The 19,730-nt window shown below is 43.1% G+C and overlaps 1 protein-coding gene across 2 annotated transcripts in view; it reads left to right on the plus strand.

The window, feature by feature from the left end:
* The window catches only part of COL9A1 (collagen type IX alpha 1 chain), an 86,378-nt gene extending 66,675 nt beyond the window's left edge, over nt 1–19,703 (plus strand). For both annotated transcript variants that reach the window (XM_082474204.1, XM_082474203.1), the window contains 5 exons: nt 2,438–2,584; nt 2,799–2,853; nt 4,566–4,754; nt 10,680–10,757; nt 18,769–19,703. In XM_082474204.1, the coding sequence (XP_082330330.1) occupies nt 2,438–2,584; nt 2,799–2,853; nt 4,566–4,754; nt 10,680–10,757; nt 18,769–18,965 (666 nt within the window). In that variant the 3' untranslated portion in view covers nt 18,966–19,703. The remainder of the gene's footprint in view (nt 1–2,437; nt 2,585–2,798; nt 2,854–4,565; nt 4,755–10,679; nt 10,758–18,768) is intronic.
* Nucleotides 19,704–19,730: the final 27 nt, after the last annotated feature.

Here is a 19,730-nt window from a genome sequence, read left to right on the forward strand (position 1 = left end):
CAAGCAGAAAGCAGGAAGCTCAGACTTCAATCTCAAGTGCATCTATCACCAGCTTCCATTAATCTCCAAGTCTTCTTGTTTCTGGAATCCCCGCCCCCGACTTCTCTCTGTCCTGGTCCAACGTGTTATCCTCGTGACAGCCAATGCCATCTAGATGAAAAGATAAACCCCACTATCCATTCCTCCTCTGCTTAAAACCCTTTAAGAATAACATTTTAGAGAATAATTCAGACTCTTAGCAAATGCATACAAAGCCTTCGATGAAGTGGTCCGACCTCTCTGGAAAGTCATCTGTCTGTGGTTCTTTTTACTTGGCATATGCTGATTAATGCCTTGTGGTCTTCTAGTCCAGGACACTCTTTCTCTTTCCTTAGAATAGTACCTCCTACCTAAGCTTTTAGCGCCATCCTCAGCTCAGCTTTTTCCGGGAGGACCCACCCAGCCTTGGTTACACTACCCTGCCCTGGGCTCTTCACGCAGCACTGAGATGGAAACTATTATATTATATTATCTTACCTGTTTACACACTGCCTCTAAACACCACGTGACAGTCTCAAGCTTCAAATAACATCTTTATGCCTAAGAATCTTTGACAGAAATCGTTTAGGATCGAGAACAATGTAAAGAGTAAACCTTGATAGAATTTGGTAATGGAAATCCTCCTTCACTGTCTAGAAATAATCAGTAATGTTCCAAGGTGAGAATTCAAGTTATAAAAGAAAAAAGTGGATGAACAATGCAGGTGTGAAAATGAGTTAATTTCATTTAAATTTGGATATAATACTAGGAATGAGCTCTTGATTCATTACCTCCCTTCCTACCCCTGTCTTTCCTGACATTACCCAAGTAATACAGGTGAAATTGAAGTGCACCGTCCCAGAATCAGGGGAAAAGAGTTACTAACAGAAAAGCTTTTCCTTTTCTCAGTGATTTCAGCAAGACAAAGCTGGTAAGTGGGTGAGGTCTGCACTCTGGTTTCTACATCAGCGTATCCCTCCTCAAGTGAGGAATTCTTTCCCAAAGACCCAGGGCCCTTGTGATGTCCTGGTCACGTTGGCCCTTGATCTCTTCATCAAAAATGCCCTGCTCCTTGTTCTAGCAAAATTTCAGATGTTGCCAGCAAGGTAATACACTCTGATTTGGCCTCCTTTGTTTTCCGCCAGCTCTTTTAGCACATTCTGAATTCATTTTGGCTTCTCCTCCGGGTTTTTTAGAAGTTGCTATGGTCTTGCATACCAGTCACCCAACAGTTCCCCAGCCTTCGTTCCATAACACATCCTTAGCTTTCCCCCTTGACCCTGACTCTGGAAACCTTTTAAGCCATAATTTCTTCATAGAGGCAATTTTGACAGATTGACTTAGATGAATATCAATTTTTTTTTGTATAAAGAGAGATTGGAAGAAACACACTCCGTGAGCTTTCTTTAGATGTGTCTAGTGAAAGCCTTGCATCATCACCTTTATTCCTTCAGTTTAAAACATGTGAGCTTTTGAACAAGTTGGCTTTTCCTAGATAAATGTTGCATATGGAAAAGAAGCAGGATCGAGCTGCTTTATGAACATTCAGATCTTGAGCAGTGGTGTTCCCTCCATGTCTCCTGTGCTTTTATCTTCTCGTTTTTATTCTGAAAACAACAGTCCACTGAAACTACTTTGCCACAAATTCCACCAGAGGTAGTTTAAGAAAAAGTGAATTAATTTAGTCTCTCTTTAAAGCAGTTTTTGTAGATGAGGACTTTAAAGATGCTTTTAGTGGTCTGCTTTCAGAAGAAAAATTTAATTGGTATATGCTTTTGTGCTAAGGAAATAATTGGTTTATTTTTAACATCTTTAATGTTTAGATTTTTAACTTCCTCAATACTTAGATAAATTGTGGACTCACTCTTTTTGTCCTGGCATTTTAAATGCACTGATTAAGTTTTATGTTAGTATTTTATAATTCCTGGATACATCTGGCTTCTTCAAACTCTCCAAAGAATGTTATAAAGGCTAAATAACTTATGTTCTTGGAAATATCTTTATTTTATGCTTTCTGTATTGGTGATGGAGAATGTGACATGTCTTGTGAACTCAGTGGCCTTTTTGTGGCCAGAAAAAGTTAACCTGTTTTATTAAAAATTAACGTGCTCTTAGAAGTGACTTCAAGTGTGAAGAATGTGGTTTTAAAATATATTATTCCCATTAACATTTTGAAATAATAACTATACCCCAAAGAAAGATCTTTAAAACGTTTACTTGAGCTGGAATTCTAAGAGATTGGAGAGCTGCTGTGTGGCATTACGTGCGTTTACCTTGAGGCTTTGTAAGCTCTCAGCAAACACGTCTTGGGAGACAGAGCGTAAGTAAACCCGCAGTTTCATGGCAGCGCTTGTATTAACGTGAAGCAGACGCATTCCTTGCGTCTAGCCTGGACTTACAGCGTGCCCTTGTGTTCCAGGCAGGTAACCCCGGGGAGCCTGGCTTGAGGGGACCCGAAGGAAGCCGGGGGCTTCCTGGGGAGGAAGGACCGCGAGGACCACCTGGCCCGCGAGGCGTGCAGGGAGAACAGGGCGCCACCGGCCTGCCCGGGATCCAGGGCCCTCCCGTGAGTGCTGGGCAGCCCCTGGGGTTTCCCTTTGGAGATGACATCCCACGGCAGGGGGCGCGGGGGTAGGACCAGACCTCAGCGGCTCAGCAGCATGGGGCCAGCTCTTCTGGTTCCAGCCATCTGGTCCCTTGCCCAGCCTGTCGGTTTACCATTGAACAATGTCCCCTTTGTGGTTCCATGTACAAGCTGGCTTTTGTCTCTTCTGTCCCAGGGCAGGGCACCAACGGACCAGCACATTAAGCAGGTCTGCATGAGAGTCATACGAGGTAAATAAATCATCGCCGCTTGGCTTTTTGCGTGTTTTAAAGGCGGGGGATTTTGAATAACAGTAATTTCACGTCTGTTCTAGTTAATCGGTATATGCGTTTGTGCTAAGGAAATAATTGGTTTCTTTTTAACATCTTTAATGTTTAGATTTTTAACTTCCTCAATACTTAGATAAACTATGGACTCAATCTTTTTGTTCTGGCGTTTTAAATGCATTGATTTAGTTTTATGTTAGTATTTTATAATTCCTGGATACATCTGGCTTCTTCAAACTCTCCAAAGAATGTTATAAAGGCTAAATAACTTAGGTTCTTGGAAATATCTTTATTTTATGCTTTCTATATTGGTGATATAGAACGTGACATGTCTTTTGAACTCAGTGGTTCGCCATGTGCAATAGCTTATAGCCTCAAGGAAAAATATTACCTTTCTGGGCTCGCCTGGATTTTTTTTGCCAGTGGGGTTAATTTACGAGAAAGCATGCACACACACACACACACACACAGATACAGACACTTTTTTTCCCCCTTTGGAACACAAATTCTGAGGCTCTTTCCCCTCTTAATATCCTACCACTTGGTGTGTACCTGGCACTGACCTAGGCTCTCTCTATAGATTACATGAGAAGTAACTGGCAGACTTCTGCCCAGAAGAAGCCTGTGGAGATTGCTATTTATTATTTGATTCTGGTTGGAACCAATTCTATCATGAAGAAACACTCATCTTTTGTGTGTTCAGGAGGTAGTATAATTTGTCTAGTAGAATCATAGAGTTTTTCAGAATGAAATGGTCCCCTCTATATTTGAAAATCAATATCGCAGACATCTTATCTTGAAAGGATATTTCCATTTTAAACATTAAGTGTTGAGAAAATTATGACTTTATGTTAACTCTTACTTAAATAAGGTCAACTTAGGATACTTGCATTTGAACAATTTAAAAATCTTGTTGAGAAATGTGTTTCCAATTCATTTTCTCCTTCACACCCTAAATTAAAAAAAAAAATTACACTAAAATATTTCCCCTATTTTAATGGGAAAATGTTCTTGTTCTCCATGGTTTTAGTGGATGTTTCTTAATCTATTTAATGCTTCCTGAAAGAGCCTACACAGTTATGAATTTTTAAGACAGGCAGTGACCATTCCTAAGAAGCAGGCTTTCTTTAATGTCTGGTGTCTCTTCCAAGCACGGAAAAACTTTTGAGAAGGAGAATTAATAGAAAGTCATGAATCCTGAGGGTATTTCATATTACTTAATATCTCCAAGCTAAAAACGTGAGCCTAGGTCTCAAATGGTATCTCAGTACTAATTCTGGACAATGTCCTTGCATTTGAGAAGCTTCTGAATGTCCACTTCTTCCTGTGTTGAGAAACTCACTTCCTTTTCGTCCTGGCTTTTCAAGTAACCAGCCAGGTTCAGGTGACACACTTATCTCTTTGGACACCGCTCAGCCCTGAAGTTTAACGTCTTTGATCCCCTTGTCTCACAGCAGCAGGACCAGATCCATCCAGGCAGGGCTGAACAAAGCAGCACCAGTGAAACTTCCTGGCAGAAAGCCCGTGGAAATGACCCAGCTTTATTCAGGCCTCACCAGCAGTTTTGAAGCTCTGGTGACACATTTAGAAAAAAGGCACTTGAAATAGTTCTTTTTTCGTTCGAATCACTTTCATGTTTCTGACTTCCCTGGACTGTTTTGTTTATTATCTCTTAGAGCATTTTGCTGAGATGGCTGCAAGTCTCAAGCGTCCAGACTCCGGAGCCTCGGGCCTCCCCGGGCGGCCTGGCCCCCCTGGTCCCCCAGGCCCCCCTGGAGAGAACGGTTTCCCAGGCCAGATGGGACTTCGAGGCCTCCCGGGCATGAAGGGCCCCCCCGGGGCTCTTGGTTTGAGGGGAGCGAAAGGTAAGGCATTTTGTTCACATGGAACCAGGAACACACACTGGCTTTTTTCAGATGAATTCACTTGTCCTAAAGGGCCAGGTATCTATGAGACAAGAAGATGGATTGTTCTCTTCTACTGTGGTGATGGTAAAGATTAGAGAACTATCGTTTGATATTTTCTTGACCTTGGTGTGTGACGACAGTAGACCCAATACCAGAATTAAGGTCTCTTGACTTTTGGTACTGATCTTTTACAGTTACACTGCTTTAATCGTAGTTCAAGATAAACTTTACAGGATCTGGTAAAGGATCTTTAAAGTTTTGTTTGTTTGTTTGTTTTTTTTTGAGACCTTAATATCATTGTAGAGCTCTTCTAAGACGGCAACTGGCCCTCGAATGTTTGTATCTGTTACTTCAAGTAACAAAATTTGTTAGGACATCAGAAAAATCACAGCGTGAGTCAAAGCCGCCTCCCTCTTCTTTTAAAGAGTGACACTGGATATCAGTTTTGTTGGTTTTTTAAAAATTTTCGGCTCTGAGGTACAACTTTATTCCTTATTTAACATGTGAGAGGGTGTGAGGGAGTTTGTTTCTTCTCCTTTTATTTAAAGCAAGTTAAGCCCTGGAAACCAGCATTTTGTAGGAAAGCGGGATTGTGAGTGTGTTAGGTATTCTGCAGAATTTGCAGAAGAACTGGCTGCCTCTGATGATGTTTGCTAGATGATGTGAGTATGTCAGCACGGGGGCCGGTGGGCCTGGGATAATCGACAGAAGGGACTAAAAGTGCAGCGTTTCTGCATCATGATGAGCGACTGACAGCTCTCTGCGGGAACTTCAGAAAAACGTGGCATCAGAAACAAGAGAGGGACTTTGGTTTCTTAGGCAGTGGTGCTCCAATTAGGGATAAATATTATGGTGCTAATGGTCAGAGGTCAAGAAAGATGCCTTTCTGGATCTGTAGTGAATGGCTGATGTGTTTGGCTCACGACACCCTCAGCTGGAACAGTGCTGTTAATTACTTTTTTTGTTTGTTTAGGCATGTGCAGAGATGCGTGTTAAAAAAAAACAAAATGAGCCCTAATTGGGGCCTCTTGTAAACCTGGCACGATTTCCATGTTTTTGGAGGCTGGACAGAATCATACGGAGAGAGCTCCAAGTTCACCTTAAAGAGAACTGGACCTCTTCTCTGAAAGAACCCCTCAGCCATTCATTCATCTTGGTCCTGCTTTGAGCTCGCGCTCAGGAATCCATAGCGGAGGTGCTCTCCCCGTGGTCGGGCTCCGCTCGCTCCATAAACCAGTCTAGGGAGCTCCATGCTGTGGGCGGACTGCTGGCTGGGCTAGCCCTGTGCTGCCCCAGCCCACGGATGCCTCCTCTGCCTTGGTGAGTTCACTGAAGTGGAACTGAAGTACAGCGGTTCCGAAAGAGTGGTCCCTGCATCACCAGAGACCCCCTGAGTCAGCAACTCCGGAGAGGGGCCCACAGGGGAAATGCCCAAGTGCAGGGTGGTCCTTACCCGACAGGCAAGCTCCCGCCTTCCCAGGGAAGGACCACCTTGTAGGGCCAAGAGGATCACAGCCCTGTTTTCTCTGGCCAAAAGGAAGTCTCCATATTTGGGGCCGATCTTCACTTTGAGTGAGTAGGAGCCCGCTCCTGAGGCCCCATCTTATTTCCTAAGACAGGAAAACGTCTGTGCACTTGCTCTACCAGGAGAGCCTGCCAAGGGCTGCCTTCTCCAGCCTGGGCTCCGCGCAGGACTGACCCGAGGAGCTTTAAACGCTGCTCGTGTCTGGGTCCCGTTCCCAGAGATTTTGATTGACTTGGTCTAGGCCCCAGGCTTTGAAAATATTCCCCAGGTTATCTGAACAAGCAGTCAGGGCTGAGAAGCTCTGGAAACAAAGGTGACATGATCTGGACACTTTCCGGGAAGCTGGGAATCGCAGCGTGGAATTGTGTCTGGGTTGGGCTGGGTTGGCTCCAGCAGTGAACCTCATTTTGAAGGGAAGAAAAATATATTTCTATATTTGGAACCTGGGAAATGTCTCCGGCACGAAGTTCATTCATCAAGCAGAGTTCGATGTTACAAGGGACTTCCTCCTATTTTTTTCTGCAGTGTTTATGACATAGCCTGTAATCTAGAAGTGAGATAGTTCTTTTCTTTTTGCTAAAGAACTTTCTCGCCCCGCCCTCCTCCATACCTTTCTTGGCATTGGGTTCCTTTAAAGCAGCATCTCCACTGAGTTCTACTTCTTAAGATTTGGGGTGTGGGCAGAAAGGAATAATCAGATTTTCTGTTTCAGTCAATGCTGTCATACATTTGGAGCTGTATGGTTTTAGGTAATTGGACTTGACCTTTCTTGTCCACCACATACATTAGCAGTCCTACTTAGTAGAAAACACATAGTGTTCTACTACCCAAAGGTAGGAAAACAAATTTTCCTTGAGAATAAACACTCCACCATTTGAAACCTAACTGTTCCACCAATCAGAGAAGAGACGTGTTTCATTGTCACCTGTTGCTTTTTTGTTTTCATGCTTAACAAAGAAGGGATGGTGGAAGTCTTGGTTTGCCATAGAGTTGCTTTGAGGGTCTTTTTCCAGAGAAATTCCTATGTAGATAAGTTTTATTAAAACAAATAAGTTTTACTAAAGCTTTTAACAGTTCAGACTATGTCTTAATCAAATCACTGTTTTCTTCCTAAAAAAGTTACTTTGAAAAACACAGTGGAACATTTTTAACAGGAGCTAGTAGAAAAAAGCCTCAGACCGTACTGAAAGCTTCCATCATGTTTGTGTATTTTTTTGGTTTTCATCGACATGTTTTGCACACTTTTACACAAATGCATTAGAGCTGTGTGTTCATTTCATGTGATGCTTGAGCAGAAACACGAGAGGCATCTGACTGGCCCTGGGTCCACTTTACTTAGGATTAAGGCAGTCTTTCATGTCATCAATATTCTTTTTAAATGTCATGGTTTGTTAATTTTAAGTCCCTTTGAGGAGGGCTGTGTGTATTTTTAGATCTTTTAGAGGGGGTCAAGCAGACGTGTCCCTGTGTTAACGAAGGCTTGGGAAGGTACACCGGGCATATCTGAGACTCACCTTTTCCAGTATTAATCTGCTCACCTGGAGGTGAAGCATCAATTATAGCTTCCAAATAGATGAAATCGATAGCAATTTTGGAGCAAAGAGAATTTCTCTAGTTTCCCCAACTCTGTTCGTAAAGGGCTATTTTTTGATTCAAACTGTCTATTTCCTTCATACCTTATGCAAAGCTTATTTTACAAGCTTCTTATATGTCTTTTCTGACAATAGGCTAACAAAGGTGGACTTTAGTTCCCTGAGCCAGGTTTCCTATGTCTTGAAGGAAGACGTGACCAGTGTTTGAAGAAGTAGATTAACCCTGGGGGTTAGCAGAGCCGACACACAGCAGCTACTGCAGGTTGCAGTGTGGCTCTGTCCCGGGGCTCGTCGAAAATGTGTTTTCCCATGACTGACCACCAAAAACCAGTTTCAAAGCTAAGACAGGGGTCTTTTTTTTTAATTTGGAGAAAATGTTATTCTATATATCATACAGTGCTGTTTATTATTGTCACCATGCTGTCTGTATTCCCTTTATTCTGCAGTGTCCAAATATGTTGGCAATCCCATCCAATGAATTTTTACTTTCAGATCTTGTGTTTTTCAGTTCTAGAATTACCATTTTTTTCCTTAAGAGTTTTCATATCTCTCCGGAAATCTCACATCACTTCGCCCATTATTTCCATCTTTTCCTATAAGTTTGGTAACATATATTGATATATAAAATAGTCCTTTTAAAGAGACCGTGGTCTTACTCCTCGCAAACAACATTTTGAAGTTGGTGCGGCTTCACGCTAGAGCGTGCTTAACTGTCACGATCGCTGTGAAAGTTGCATTTTAATTTATAATCTTCATCTCGTGTCTTCAGAAAATGTGGCACATTCTCACTGCCAGCCTCAGAAATTACGAGATGACATATTTAAATTGCTAAGTTAACAAGAGAGCTTAAGCTGTTGTTAGTTTTAAAAATGCTAATTGTCATATCTTCCTAATACAGTAAGGCCATATTGATGGTGAGTGTAAGAAACAATTAGTTTATGTATGAGTTCAAGCTGAGCTGTACATCCTTTCACAGTATTTATAAAATTTAAATTGTTTTCAAAATGTAGTTGATTCACCATAAAAATGTTCACACAAGGACATTCACAGCTAAAGTTCAAGTATGGTAACTTTTAAACATTCATGTCACAATTAGAGACTTTTGACTATTTGACAAATGCGCAGATAGTTGTACAGATGTTCTTCCTATTTTTGTTGTGCACGTGACTTTGTTTTTTAAATGGTAACAAACCTGTCGATATTCAATGAGGTTGGGCGAATATGTGGAAAAAGTGATTATGTATAGAATTTGTTGCAAAATGCTATTGCATCTTGTAACAATGTAGTAAAATAATAATATACTACTATACTAATGGGATGGTAGAACTTGTCTTGTACTAGGAGCAGCATATGTCATTTAGGACCAGTTAACTAAGGTATTAGGTCATCTTGTTAATGAGGCCAAGTTTCTAAGTTTGGTCTCTGCAGGGCCAGGATAATTCATGTAACTTTGTTCTGTGGCTGCCGAATCCCCGAATTCAATCGACCGTCTTGCAAACGCACATGGTTGGTTGCAATCCAGAGTACATTCCCTATAAATAATGAGAAGTGAAATGGAGCCACTGATGACAGCACACTTTAAATTTTGAAGCTTCATTAATTTATTTTTTGTGATACTAAATTTACATTGTTCAAGAAATTAAAATGTCTAAAAAGTTATTTAGTGAAGAGTGTCTCTGCCGCCCCTGTCTCCCATCTGACTGGTTTCCTTTATCCTTCTCATTAGGGAATCGCTATTATTAGTTTCCTACATACCCTTACCAGTAATGCTATAAAGGATCTATGAATATATTTATTTTCCCTACATCCTTTTAACAACAAATCATGCTGTCCTTTAGTAAGTGATCTGGGCCTTGCTTTGTTCACTTAACAATGTCTTGGGGATCATTTCAAAGACCTTCTTGGTTCTTCTTCACCTGTGCATAGTATTCTGCTCTGTGGAAGTACCGTAGTGTATTTAACCCTTTAATGGATATTTAGATTGTTTTCAATCTTCTGTTCAATTTTTTTTTCATGTTGGATTTGCATATTTCTGATTAAACTTATTCCTAGTTATTTAGTAAGTTAGTTGCTATTACAAATGGGATCTGTTTTCATGTTGGATCTGCATATTTCTGATTAAACTTATTTTCCTAGTTATTTGATAATTTCGTTGCTATTACAAGTGGGATCTTTGTTCACTACATCTTATCACTGATTGTTGTTTGTATATATGAAAATGATTGATTTCCATGTATTTTGTACCTTGCTACTTTACTGAATTCTCTTATTGCTTTTAGTAGATTTTGAGTTGATTTTCTAGGGTTTAAGATAAGCAGTCATATCATCTGAAACTAGGGATGGCTCAAACCAAATAATAAATAATAATGATAAAGTGGGCATCTTTGTAATGTTCTGGCTATAATGAAGCTGCTCTTTGTGTCTCCTGTTAAGCATTATGCCAGCTTCAGGGCTGAGATAGATATACTTTATCATGTTAAGGAAATAGCCTGAGTCTTTTTTTATTGACTGTTGTATCAGGGATGCATGTTTAATTGTCAAATATCTTTTCCAGCATCTACATGTATGATCATTTGATTTTTTTCCCCCTTAGATCTCTTAATATAATTAACTTGATTTTTGCCTTGCTACATACTTACTACGACCTACATTGTGGCAACTTCCTACTTTTTGGTTTCTGAATGTAGGCTTTGCTTTAAGTTTAAAAATATGGAACTTTATTTTTATAGACATATAGAACAATAACATTTCTCTAATGAAACGCAGGTGACATGGGGGAAAGAGGTGATCGTGGCCCTCCAGGAAGAGGTCCCAAAGGTTTGCCCGGGGCTTCAGGTCTCCCAGGTAAGAATGGGCAGGATGGGGTGGGACCTTGGTAGCGAGTGGTTGGTCTGAATTGGATCACATTTTACAGATTTGCTCTTCGTTTACCTGTGCTTATTATGTGATGTGCAATAATGGCTGGCGGCCATCTTTCAGGACCAACTTCAATGAAGAGTTAAATAGTCTGTAAATCAAGTCTGTATTCTTTGAGAGAAAATACATGTCAGGGCTTGAAATATTACTTTCTTGAATAAATACTTTAAAAAATAGTGTCAAGGTCCAACCACAATGCACTCGTTATAAAATTCTAAATGAATGGGGTCCTGTCCACTTCTAGCCCAGTTGAGAGTTCCCTCTTTTCTTTTAAACCAAAAAGTCAGAGCAGCAGGAAAACGAGTGCAGGTCTTCAGCGATTCGTGACGCACGGGGAGTAACTGACATTTTATTCTAAAAGCTTCTCCTTCAGGCATGCAGACCCTCCAGAGGCCCACATCCCCAAATAAATAAACCTGAACATTCCTACTCACGAAAGTCATGCCCAAGGACGCATCCCAGCTGGGTCGACCGAGGTGACAAAGTGGCCTCTGTGTGAGAGCCCGGGTCCTCTCACTGGCCGTCTGTTCTCTTTACACACTGGCTGCTCTGTGGCCGGAGTCCAGACTGCCGCACGCTGGGAATGTCTGCCAGGTCGAACCACAGAAGCAGCCTCGCGGGCAGAAAGCCAGTTCAGTTGAAGAGCGTGAATGGCCTGCAGTCTCCCAGCAAACGCTCTGATCACTGCTGGGCCAGGGCTCAGGAAGGGCCCCAAAGCTTCCGGGAGACCAGTCCGGGGAGGGGGGGGGCTTGTGCAGGGGGGTGGCCCACACTCCCACAGTGGATTTGGAAAACTTGGTTGAGGGAAATCTAGCAAAAGAAATGATCGTTTTCTAATTCTGCCGGAGGCTTACATAGCCAATTGTGGCTATAATTGTAGCCTGAAGCATCATTGCTTTCTAATTATCCATTGCATTGCTCCTGGGTTTGGCTTTCTCATTTAAAAGAATTTTTAAAAAATACGAATACATTTGGAGATAGCTCTAACACTGCCTTTCTAAAACGGTGATTCACGGGCTGTCGAGATGTTTTCACAAACTGATGAATTTTTGTGATTGGAAAAGGAAGCCTTTATGATTGGAAAAGGAGAGAAAATCTGGTTGGAGTTCAATGGGACCAAGATGAGAAGATTTTAGTAAACAATAAAGCCTGGATTCATTGATGGATGTTTAGAAGAGAGAAAAGGAAAATAGAATTTACCGAGTGCTCTTCTCCTTTATCAATGGTAGGAATAGGAGGTTTGAAAGCTGATAAAATATCGTCATTACCATTTACTTAGTTATCTATGTATTTATAGGAGAGACTAACAATTTCTCCTTTGAGCATTTGGTTGACAAATAACAGTTCTTGGATCAGCAACTTGCACTATTAGCACGATTTTCCTTTATCAAAAATATATGATCATTTCTGGTGATTCATTTTTAAAAAAATCTGTTGATAAACCCCATTCTGAGTTTAAAAATGGGAAGATTGAGAAAGACCAGCTTGGATTTGTGCAGTGTCCCGGGCTGCCACGAGGGGGCGCGTTATTCCTCATCTCGGGCTTGCCTGGTGCTCCTGGGCCCTTGCTCTGCCCCAGGGGGCTCCACGGGTGGTTTTGCTTTTTAGCACACCTGTCATCTGTGCGGACGAGTGGTAAGGTAGGGCAAGGCATCTCTGGCATCTCTGCCTGGCCCTCATTGCATTTCCCTTATGACAATGGTTCAGTTTGTTGCAGCTGGTCTTGGAATTAACACTTAAATCTGATTTCTTAAAAAGCTTCGTGGGCTTCCCAATTCAGGGCCCTGAAACCTGCCCTTTTCCGTTTCCTTTCTGCCGTTTGCCAGCCCTTGCCCCTCCCTTCCTGGTACCACTTGGAAATTTGGTCTTTCTTTTTCTGTGCTTTTGTTACATTTTCATTGAGAGGATATTTGACATTATTTAGTGAAAAATCGGAGTTACAGATTATTCTTGAAAAAATTAAAGCTAGCTTTCTGAAGCGTGCAATTTCCTCGGTGCTTTACTGCGCAGGCTCAAAGGGTCCATATTTATCAGTCTCCTTGAGGCACCAGCTGACCTGGGGCTTTGGGTCAGCTCACATCCCCTTGTCTACGCCTAAACGTACTCAGATGACAGTTTCCCAAATCCATCAAGTCCCTGAACAAGAGCTTTTAGGGCCATTCCGCCTCTAAAGTGAGTCCTCTGAAAGTGGACTCTTGGGAGTTTGGGTTCCATAAATCAGACATCTGGGCTCAAGTCCTGACTGTCACTTACTAGCTTTATGACATCGGGCAAGTTCTTGACTGCCCAGTGCCTGTTTCCCCACTTACGAAAGAGTGATAATAGTCAATAATCACATCTCCCGGAGAGCCTAATTCTGAGAATTAAAGAAAAATCAATCCATGTAGAGTGCTTAGGACAGTTTCTGGCTCTAGTGGGTGCTCAAGAAATGTTAGTTACTGGTACTATTATTAACGTAACAAATGCACTTTTGCGTTTTGAGGTAGATGAAGGTCCGAGGTGGACCCTAGTTCAGTCCCTGTGGCTTTTCCCCTGGCTCTCAGTAAGAAGGTGTTACTCTTCTGTCAGTCGGCACCACCTCTGACACCTCGGACCTTCCCTCCGTGAAATCTACTTCAACTCCAAATCACAAATGCAAAGTGCTGGGTCACAGTAAATCATGTCATTAGTTCATTATCCACTGAGAGGCTGGGCCATTTTTCATTTCCCCCGTAGAGCTTGGAATGTGATTAGGAATGTGATTTCTGGTCTCTCACAAACATGACCTTACGAGGACTTCAGGACCTGGGGGTCCTTCACCAGGGCTGTGTTCAGGAACTTGTCCGAAACCTTCTAGGTAAATATACGTCTTATGTAAAGGAAGGAGCCTGCAGAACAGGATATTCTGTGACCCCCTTTGTTGTCCCGATTGTTGGATTTGGGATTCGAATCCTCCTGAATGGAAAGAAGATCCTTTGGTCATTCTTGGTGCTAACACATCTGATATCCTTGAAAAAAGGTAATTAATACCTTCATGATCTATCAGTTGTCAGGATTGCTTTATTCTTTCTGGACTGTTTTAGTTCTCGGTCTCCCCTCCTTCTCTCAGCTTGTTCAGTGTTAAGTATTATGTGCCCTTTGGGTTTGTGATGGTACATCGCCTAATACGGACCACGGGTTATTATTATGACCAGGACGTGGACTGTCATTTTGGCCGTAGTGCTCTGTTGTCTAAATGTAGACCTAAATCACCTAGCTTGCTTCTCGCCTGCAGCCAGAAGCAGGCAGGGCAGATGTGTAAGAAGGATGGGCTCCGGAACCGGGCTGCCCTGGGGTAGGCTCTGCTGTGTCTCTCATTCTCAGCTCTGCCACCTCTGTGTGCGTCAGCTTCTCCCCTGCACATGGGGGGTTACACCCCTGCCTGCCCTATGGACTCTTCTAGGAGGGTCTGTGGATGTGTTAATACAGGGAAAGCACTTAGGTTAGTGCCTGGCTTATGGCAAACATTCTGCCATTTTAGCTCATGACTATTATTATTATTTTTCTTCCTTTTGTATTTGAAGAAATACAGACTCACAAAGGTCACAGGCCCTGACAAAGGTCTCCCAGGTAGTAAGTGACAGAGACCATGGTTCACATGTGCAGGTTCACGTCGTGGACAAAATGATGGGCTGGTGGTCCGGGTGTGTGCTGAGTCTATCTCGCCATCCTGGCACCTAACTTCGGCACGATCCCCTTTCTGCCTCTCTCGTGGAGCTGTGGGGACCACATTGAGCGAGACCCCTGGGACCTTAGACCCCCGTCCCTGCCCCTACCTCCCGTCTCCTAGCAGAGGCCTTCGGTGGGTTGTTTGATGCGGCTCTCTCATCACCAGTAACTTTCTGCCTGCCTGGTCCACTGGGGACTAGTTCCTTGGCACTCTGGAGATTTGAAGAAAAGATATTTGCGAGTGGGTCTCGACTTCCTCTTTGTGCATCTCAACGCACTGGGGGAAGGAGGAAGCTAAGTGACGGTCGTGTGTGAATGTGACCCTGAGGTTAGAGCTGACTCATGGTCATCATGCCAGGTTTCTTGTGCAAAATTTGCAGATAGGTGAGATTCACTTGTGAATACTGAGTGGAAAAAGTCCCCAAGCGCGAGGGGCACACCTGTTTTAGGCTTATGTGCAGCAGTAGTCATTTGTCCTCTATTTCCACTGCTGTCCCGTTTCCACTATTTTATTCGGTCGTGGGCATCTTACATAAACAGGCCACTTTACACACCACATCCTTAAACACATGTGCTTTGTCAAGCACCACAAAAGTTAGCTCGGTACGAGGTGAGAAATGTAAGAGATTCCCTATTTAATGCTGAAAACTATTTCCAGGTTTTGTTTTGTTTTTAAAACCTGCCATGTACAGCCCCTTTTATTTCGTAGCAGGTATTATTTATTAGGTCCCAAAGAATGTTCCAGCCAGGATGCGCCTCTGTCAGTGTAACACGACTGCCCTCTCCTGTCAGCTCAGAGAATGGCACAGACATTCATTTTTTAAAAAAAAATCATGAAAAGTTTGGCAATAACATTTTACAGGTCCTTGAAATTTCAGAAAACTGTGTAATCATTAGGCAGTTAGTGTAGCTAACACACGCATGAGGTGGGCAAAGCAGAATGAGAACACTTCAGATCTGTGCTTTCTCTTCCTCATAAGAGTTGAAAAGTGGTTTATAAATATTTGCTAATGCAGCTGCTGGACTTCCTGAATGACTTGGTGTCACCCCCAAATTTGGCTCCCACATAATAGTCTTAGAGAGCCTTGGAGGGTAAATGCCCAGGGTCAGGGCTCACCAGAAACTCATAAGCTGTTATGGGAAGGCTGGTTTTTTTCTCTGGCCATTTTTACAGGGTGAAACCTCAGAAAAATAGCTTTAGTCACTTGTGATAGTTAGAGTTGCAGAAGAATCGTTAGTAATGCTTGGCTATTGTGTCTCTTTCTGCCTCTCAGTCAATTCAGGCTCAGTGAATTAAACCACACACTCACACACACATACACTCATGCATGCACCTTGTCAGAATTAGCAAATCAGTGGGTGTGGAAGCACAGTTAGGATGGAGTAGGGGTCCAGGGCCCGCATTTCTAACTCCAGCGCTTTCTAGCCCCGTGACTGTGTGACTCTGGACGTGATTTCACCTTCATTCTCTCAGTTTACACACCAGGGGAGTGGGATCGCCAGTGAGTGGCACAGGGTAAAGGGAATGCTGGGGGGATGAGGATGACTTACCCAGCGGTCCAAAGGGCAACTTGCTGTGTTTGCCAGAGGAAGACTTGGACTCGACGTGCTTTTCTTAGAATAAATCCAGGGCAGACAGGACGGTTTCATCCACTCTTTCCTTGGAGGATGAGCAGGAATCTGGAATAAACTCAGTCATTGAAAACACCCTCTCCTGGATTGTGTTAAAATGGGGGAACTCAACTTGAAAAAAAGTTTTCCTTCTGCTTTTTCATATTGCTTGTGTAGTAGAAAATAAACTCCCTGAAATTTTAGGTCTTAGGCAGGAGGCTGGCGTTACACGGGTTAAAAAAGTAAATTAGTGGCTAAAAATTGAGAGCTGTTTATTTAAAAACTCAGCTTCTGAGTTGCCCTTGAAATGACCAGAGGTCTGGCAGCCCTGGCCCGTGTTCGCCGTGGCAGCGGGGACATGCTGGCGTCCACTCTCCAGGTCACCGCATGCCTCAGCCCTTCCTGCTGTCTCCATAACCCTGCTGTGTTACAGCTTCCATTACGTCTGTGGTCTCCCGTGAAGACAGAGGGCGAATTTCTTTACTACATCAGGAGTCAGCAAACTTTTTGGGTAAAGGACCATATTTTTTGAGCTCTGCAGGCCAGGTGGCTTCTGTTACCGCCCACACCTGTGCCCTTGTAGTGCCAAAGCAGCTGGGGCAACATGGAAACTAATGGCCATGCTGTGTTCTGATGACACTGCTTACAACACAGGAGCTGGCTCATGGGCTGCGGTTTGCCCATCCCAACCTACACTCCCTGCCCCTGTGGTCACTGCGTGTGCCACCTCTCCTTTGGGCGTTTTCTCCTCCTAATCTTGATTTGATTTTTGTTAAGGCATCCTGGTATGTCTCAGTGGGAGCTCTGCTGATAGGGTGCATGAAAATCAGCTTTTAAATGCATTTATATCTGACCTATCTTTTTAATCCTTAAAAGATCAACTTAACCTTCAACTGTCCCAGCGCCAGGAGATCTGAACAGGCTCTGCTAAAGGCACGGTTCTGCTGAAGCCTTGTTGATGGGTGCTGTGGATTAGGGAGAGACTTTCTCAGGTGCCTTGTCTTGAGAGGGAAACGCAGAATCATCTGCTTCATCACAACTTATTACGGTCAAATGAAAGCTCATGGGATAAATGAAGGGAAATTACATACATCTGCTCGTCTACAGCCTTGAGATGTATAGAACCAAAGATAATTATTCTCTGAAAACTTAGTAATGTTTTGTCCTGTAATGTTGCTTTGTGTAGATCTAATTGTAAATAAAGCAGGAAAAATGAGGTGTTATATCTAAAGCAGGATCTCTAACCTAGTTTCCTTCTAAAAGTATGTGGGCTATATAATAAGACAGCTTAATAAGACCAGATCACTGTAATGAGACCAACAAAAAGCACATGTAATAAGACCACTAAAATAGGAAAAGAAAACTAAAAACCACCAAGAAAGAAGGAAAGGAAGTAAACCTAAGTAAATATATAGTTGAACATATAGATTTGGTTTTCAACTTTTTGGTTGAACAGCCATGTTAAAACAGTTGACACGAATGAGGATCTGTGTAAGACCGTATTATCCTGGCACAGACGGTTCCTTTTAGACGGCTGTCTTATTGCCACCTTTGCAGTAATAGTATGACAGCGCTGCTGGTGTGATGAAGTAAACATTCAGCAGAAATGTCTCTCGGTTACGGGAGCCGTGCCTCACTGGTTCGTGGGTGAACCAAACAACCTCTGGACTTGACGAAAGAAAGCGACGCCCCCAAGAAACCTAGGACACCATGTAGTTCCTGTTGGGGTAAAGCCCCTGATGAGAGGAATTTCCAGGAGCTTTGCGGGGTGCATTGCACAGTCTTCTAAGAGACATGAATCAGTAACATTCTAATAGTCATTTATTGGGTGCATTCAGGCTCGGAATTTAATTATCAGGCAGGCATCATCCGTCCTGTAGAGGAAGAGACGGGGAGGTGAGTGCCTTGCTGATGTCACCTGACTCATAAATGGCAGAGCTAGAACTTCCAGCCACCTGTCTGCATCTTCCCACCACCGAGCTGTACCTCTCCCTGCCTGGAAATTGAGGACCCACTAGAAATAAGGGCAGCTGCTAGCAGAGTGCTATTCAAAGAAACCCAACATGAGCCACATGAGTTGAGTGTATAATTTTAAATCTGCTAGTAGCCACGTTAGAAAAGTCCAAAGAATCAGGTGAAATTCATTTTAATAATATTTAATATGTATATCTATAGTATGATTTAATAATTATTTAACCCACTGTGTCCAAAATATTATAATTTCATCGTGTAATAAGTCCAAAAGTTATTAATGAATTATTAAAAAATCGAAGTCCAGATGTGTTTGGCACTTCCGGTTCATCTCCGATTTGACATGGCCACGTTCCCAGGCTCGGTAGGTGTCTGTGTAGAGAGGCTACCATACTGTGCAGTTCAGCTCCTCTGATGGAAATAGGGGTGAGAGAGGTGAGGTCTCCTAATACTTTTAATTTTGAAGCAACCCAACTGCAATGAGGGAATTTTATGATATCATCATCACCATCATCATCTGCTTTAATGATCCTCTGTCATTTCTAAAAGCGTTTGTTAAGGGCCTCTGTACACGCTGCCGGGCGGTGGGCAGGGTGGAGGGTCCAGTGCCCTCTGCGTCTCTAGCCGTGAGGGGACCCCTGCTCACATGTGCATCTTCTGTGTGTTTCAGGTGACCCAGGTCCCGCCAGCTACGGGAGGAATGGCCGGGATGGTGAGCGAGGCCCCCCAGGGGTGGCAGGCATCCCTGGCGTACCCGGCCCCCCGGGACCTCCTGGCCCTCCTGGTTTCTGCGAGCCAGCCTCCTGCACCTTACAGGCTGGGCAGCGGGCATTGAATAGCAAAGGTCCAGATCAATCAAAGGCTTAGTGCAGCACGGCTGTCTGCACAAACCATGCCTGGCGAAGGGGTTGGAGGAGAAACACCCCCAGAAGCCAGGGCACAGGTGACGGTGCATTACTTTCAATGTTATTCTATTGATAGAAGTCCCACTTGACCATCAGGTTTAGAACAATGGTGCTATTCAATAAATCCTCTTTCCTCTTCCTTGGAGTGAAGCCACAGAGTCAACAATCAAGCAAACAAACAAATAAAACCTTCCCTTGAAGTGAACTGACAATCCCATCCCCAGGATCTTGAACTTCCGTGTGCTATCCGTGTGTGTTATGTCATGGGCCCCTGAGCCAATAAACAAAAACAGCTGTTTGGTTTACCTCAGTTGCAGTAGTTATTTTCATTTTTTATGGCGAGCTTGTTCTCAGATGACAGTTTCAGCTCTGTGATTACCAGACTAGTTGTGAAGAAACCCCACTACCGTCAATAGAGCTGGTGCTCAAAATCCCCATCACTGGGCTCTCGGGAGGGCCGGGGATGCTGGGAGTGGTTTCTGTGGTGCACGTGTGGGTTCTCGCATCAGCTTGAATTTTTGTTGAACTGTACTGTATCCCAAACCCGCTACTATTTCGGGCTCTTCTGTGTGAAAGCAAAGAAGGAATCTTAATATCCTGCCATTCATAAGTTTTATTGATGAGATTATTTATTTTAAAGGTTTGAGGTAATGTCTCTGGTTGTACCAAAGAAGCAATAAATACGGTTTCTTGATCTCTTGCCATGTTTTCTTATAGTCATGTTCAA

Source organism: Balaenoptera physalus, assembly GCF_965194825.1.
Source record: "Balaenoptera physalus genome assembly, chromosome: 9".
Classification (NCBI taxonomy): Eukaryota; Metazoa; Chordata; class Mammalia; order Artiodactyla; family Balaenopteridae; genus Balaenoptera; species Balaenoptera physalus.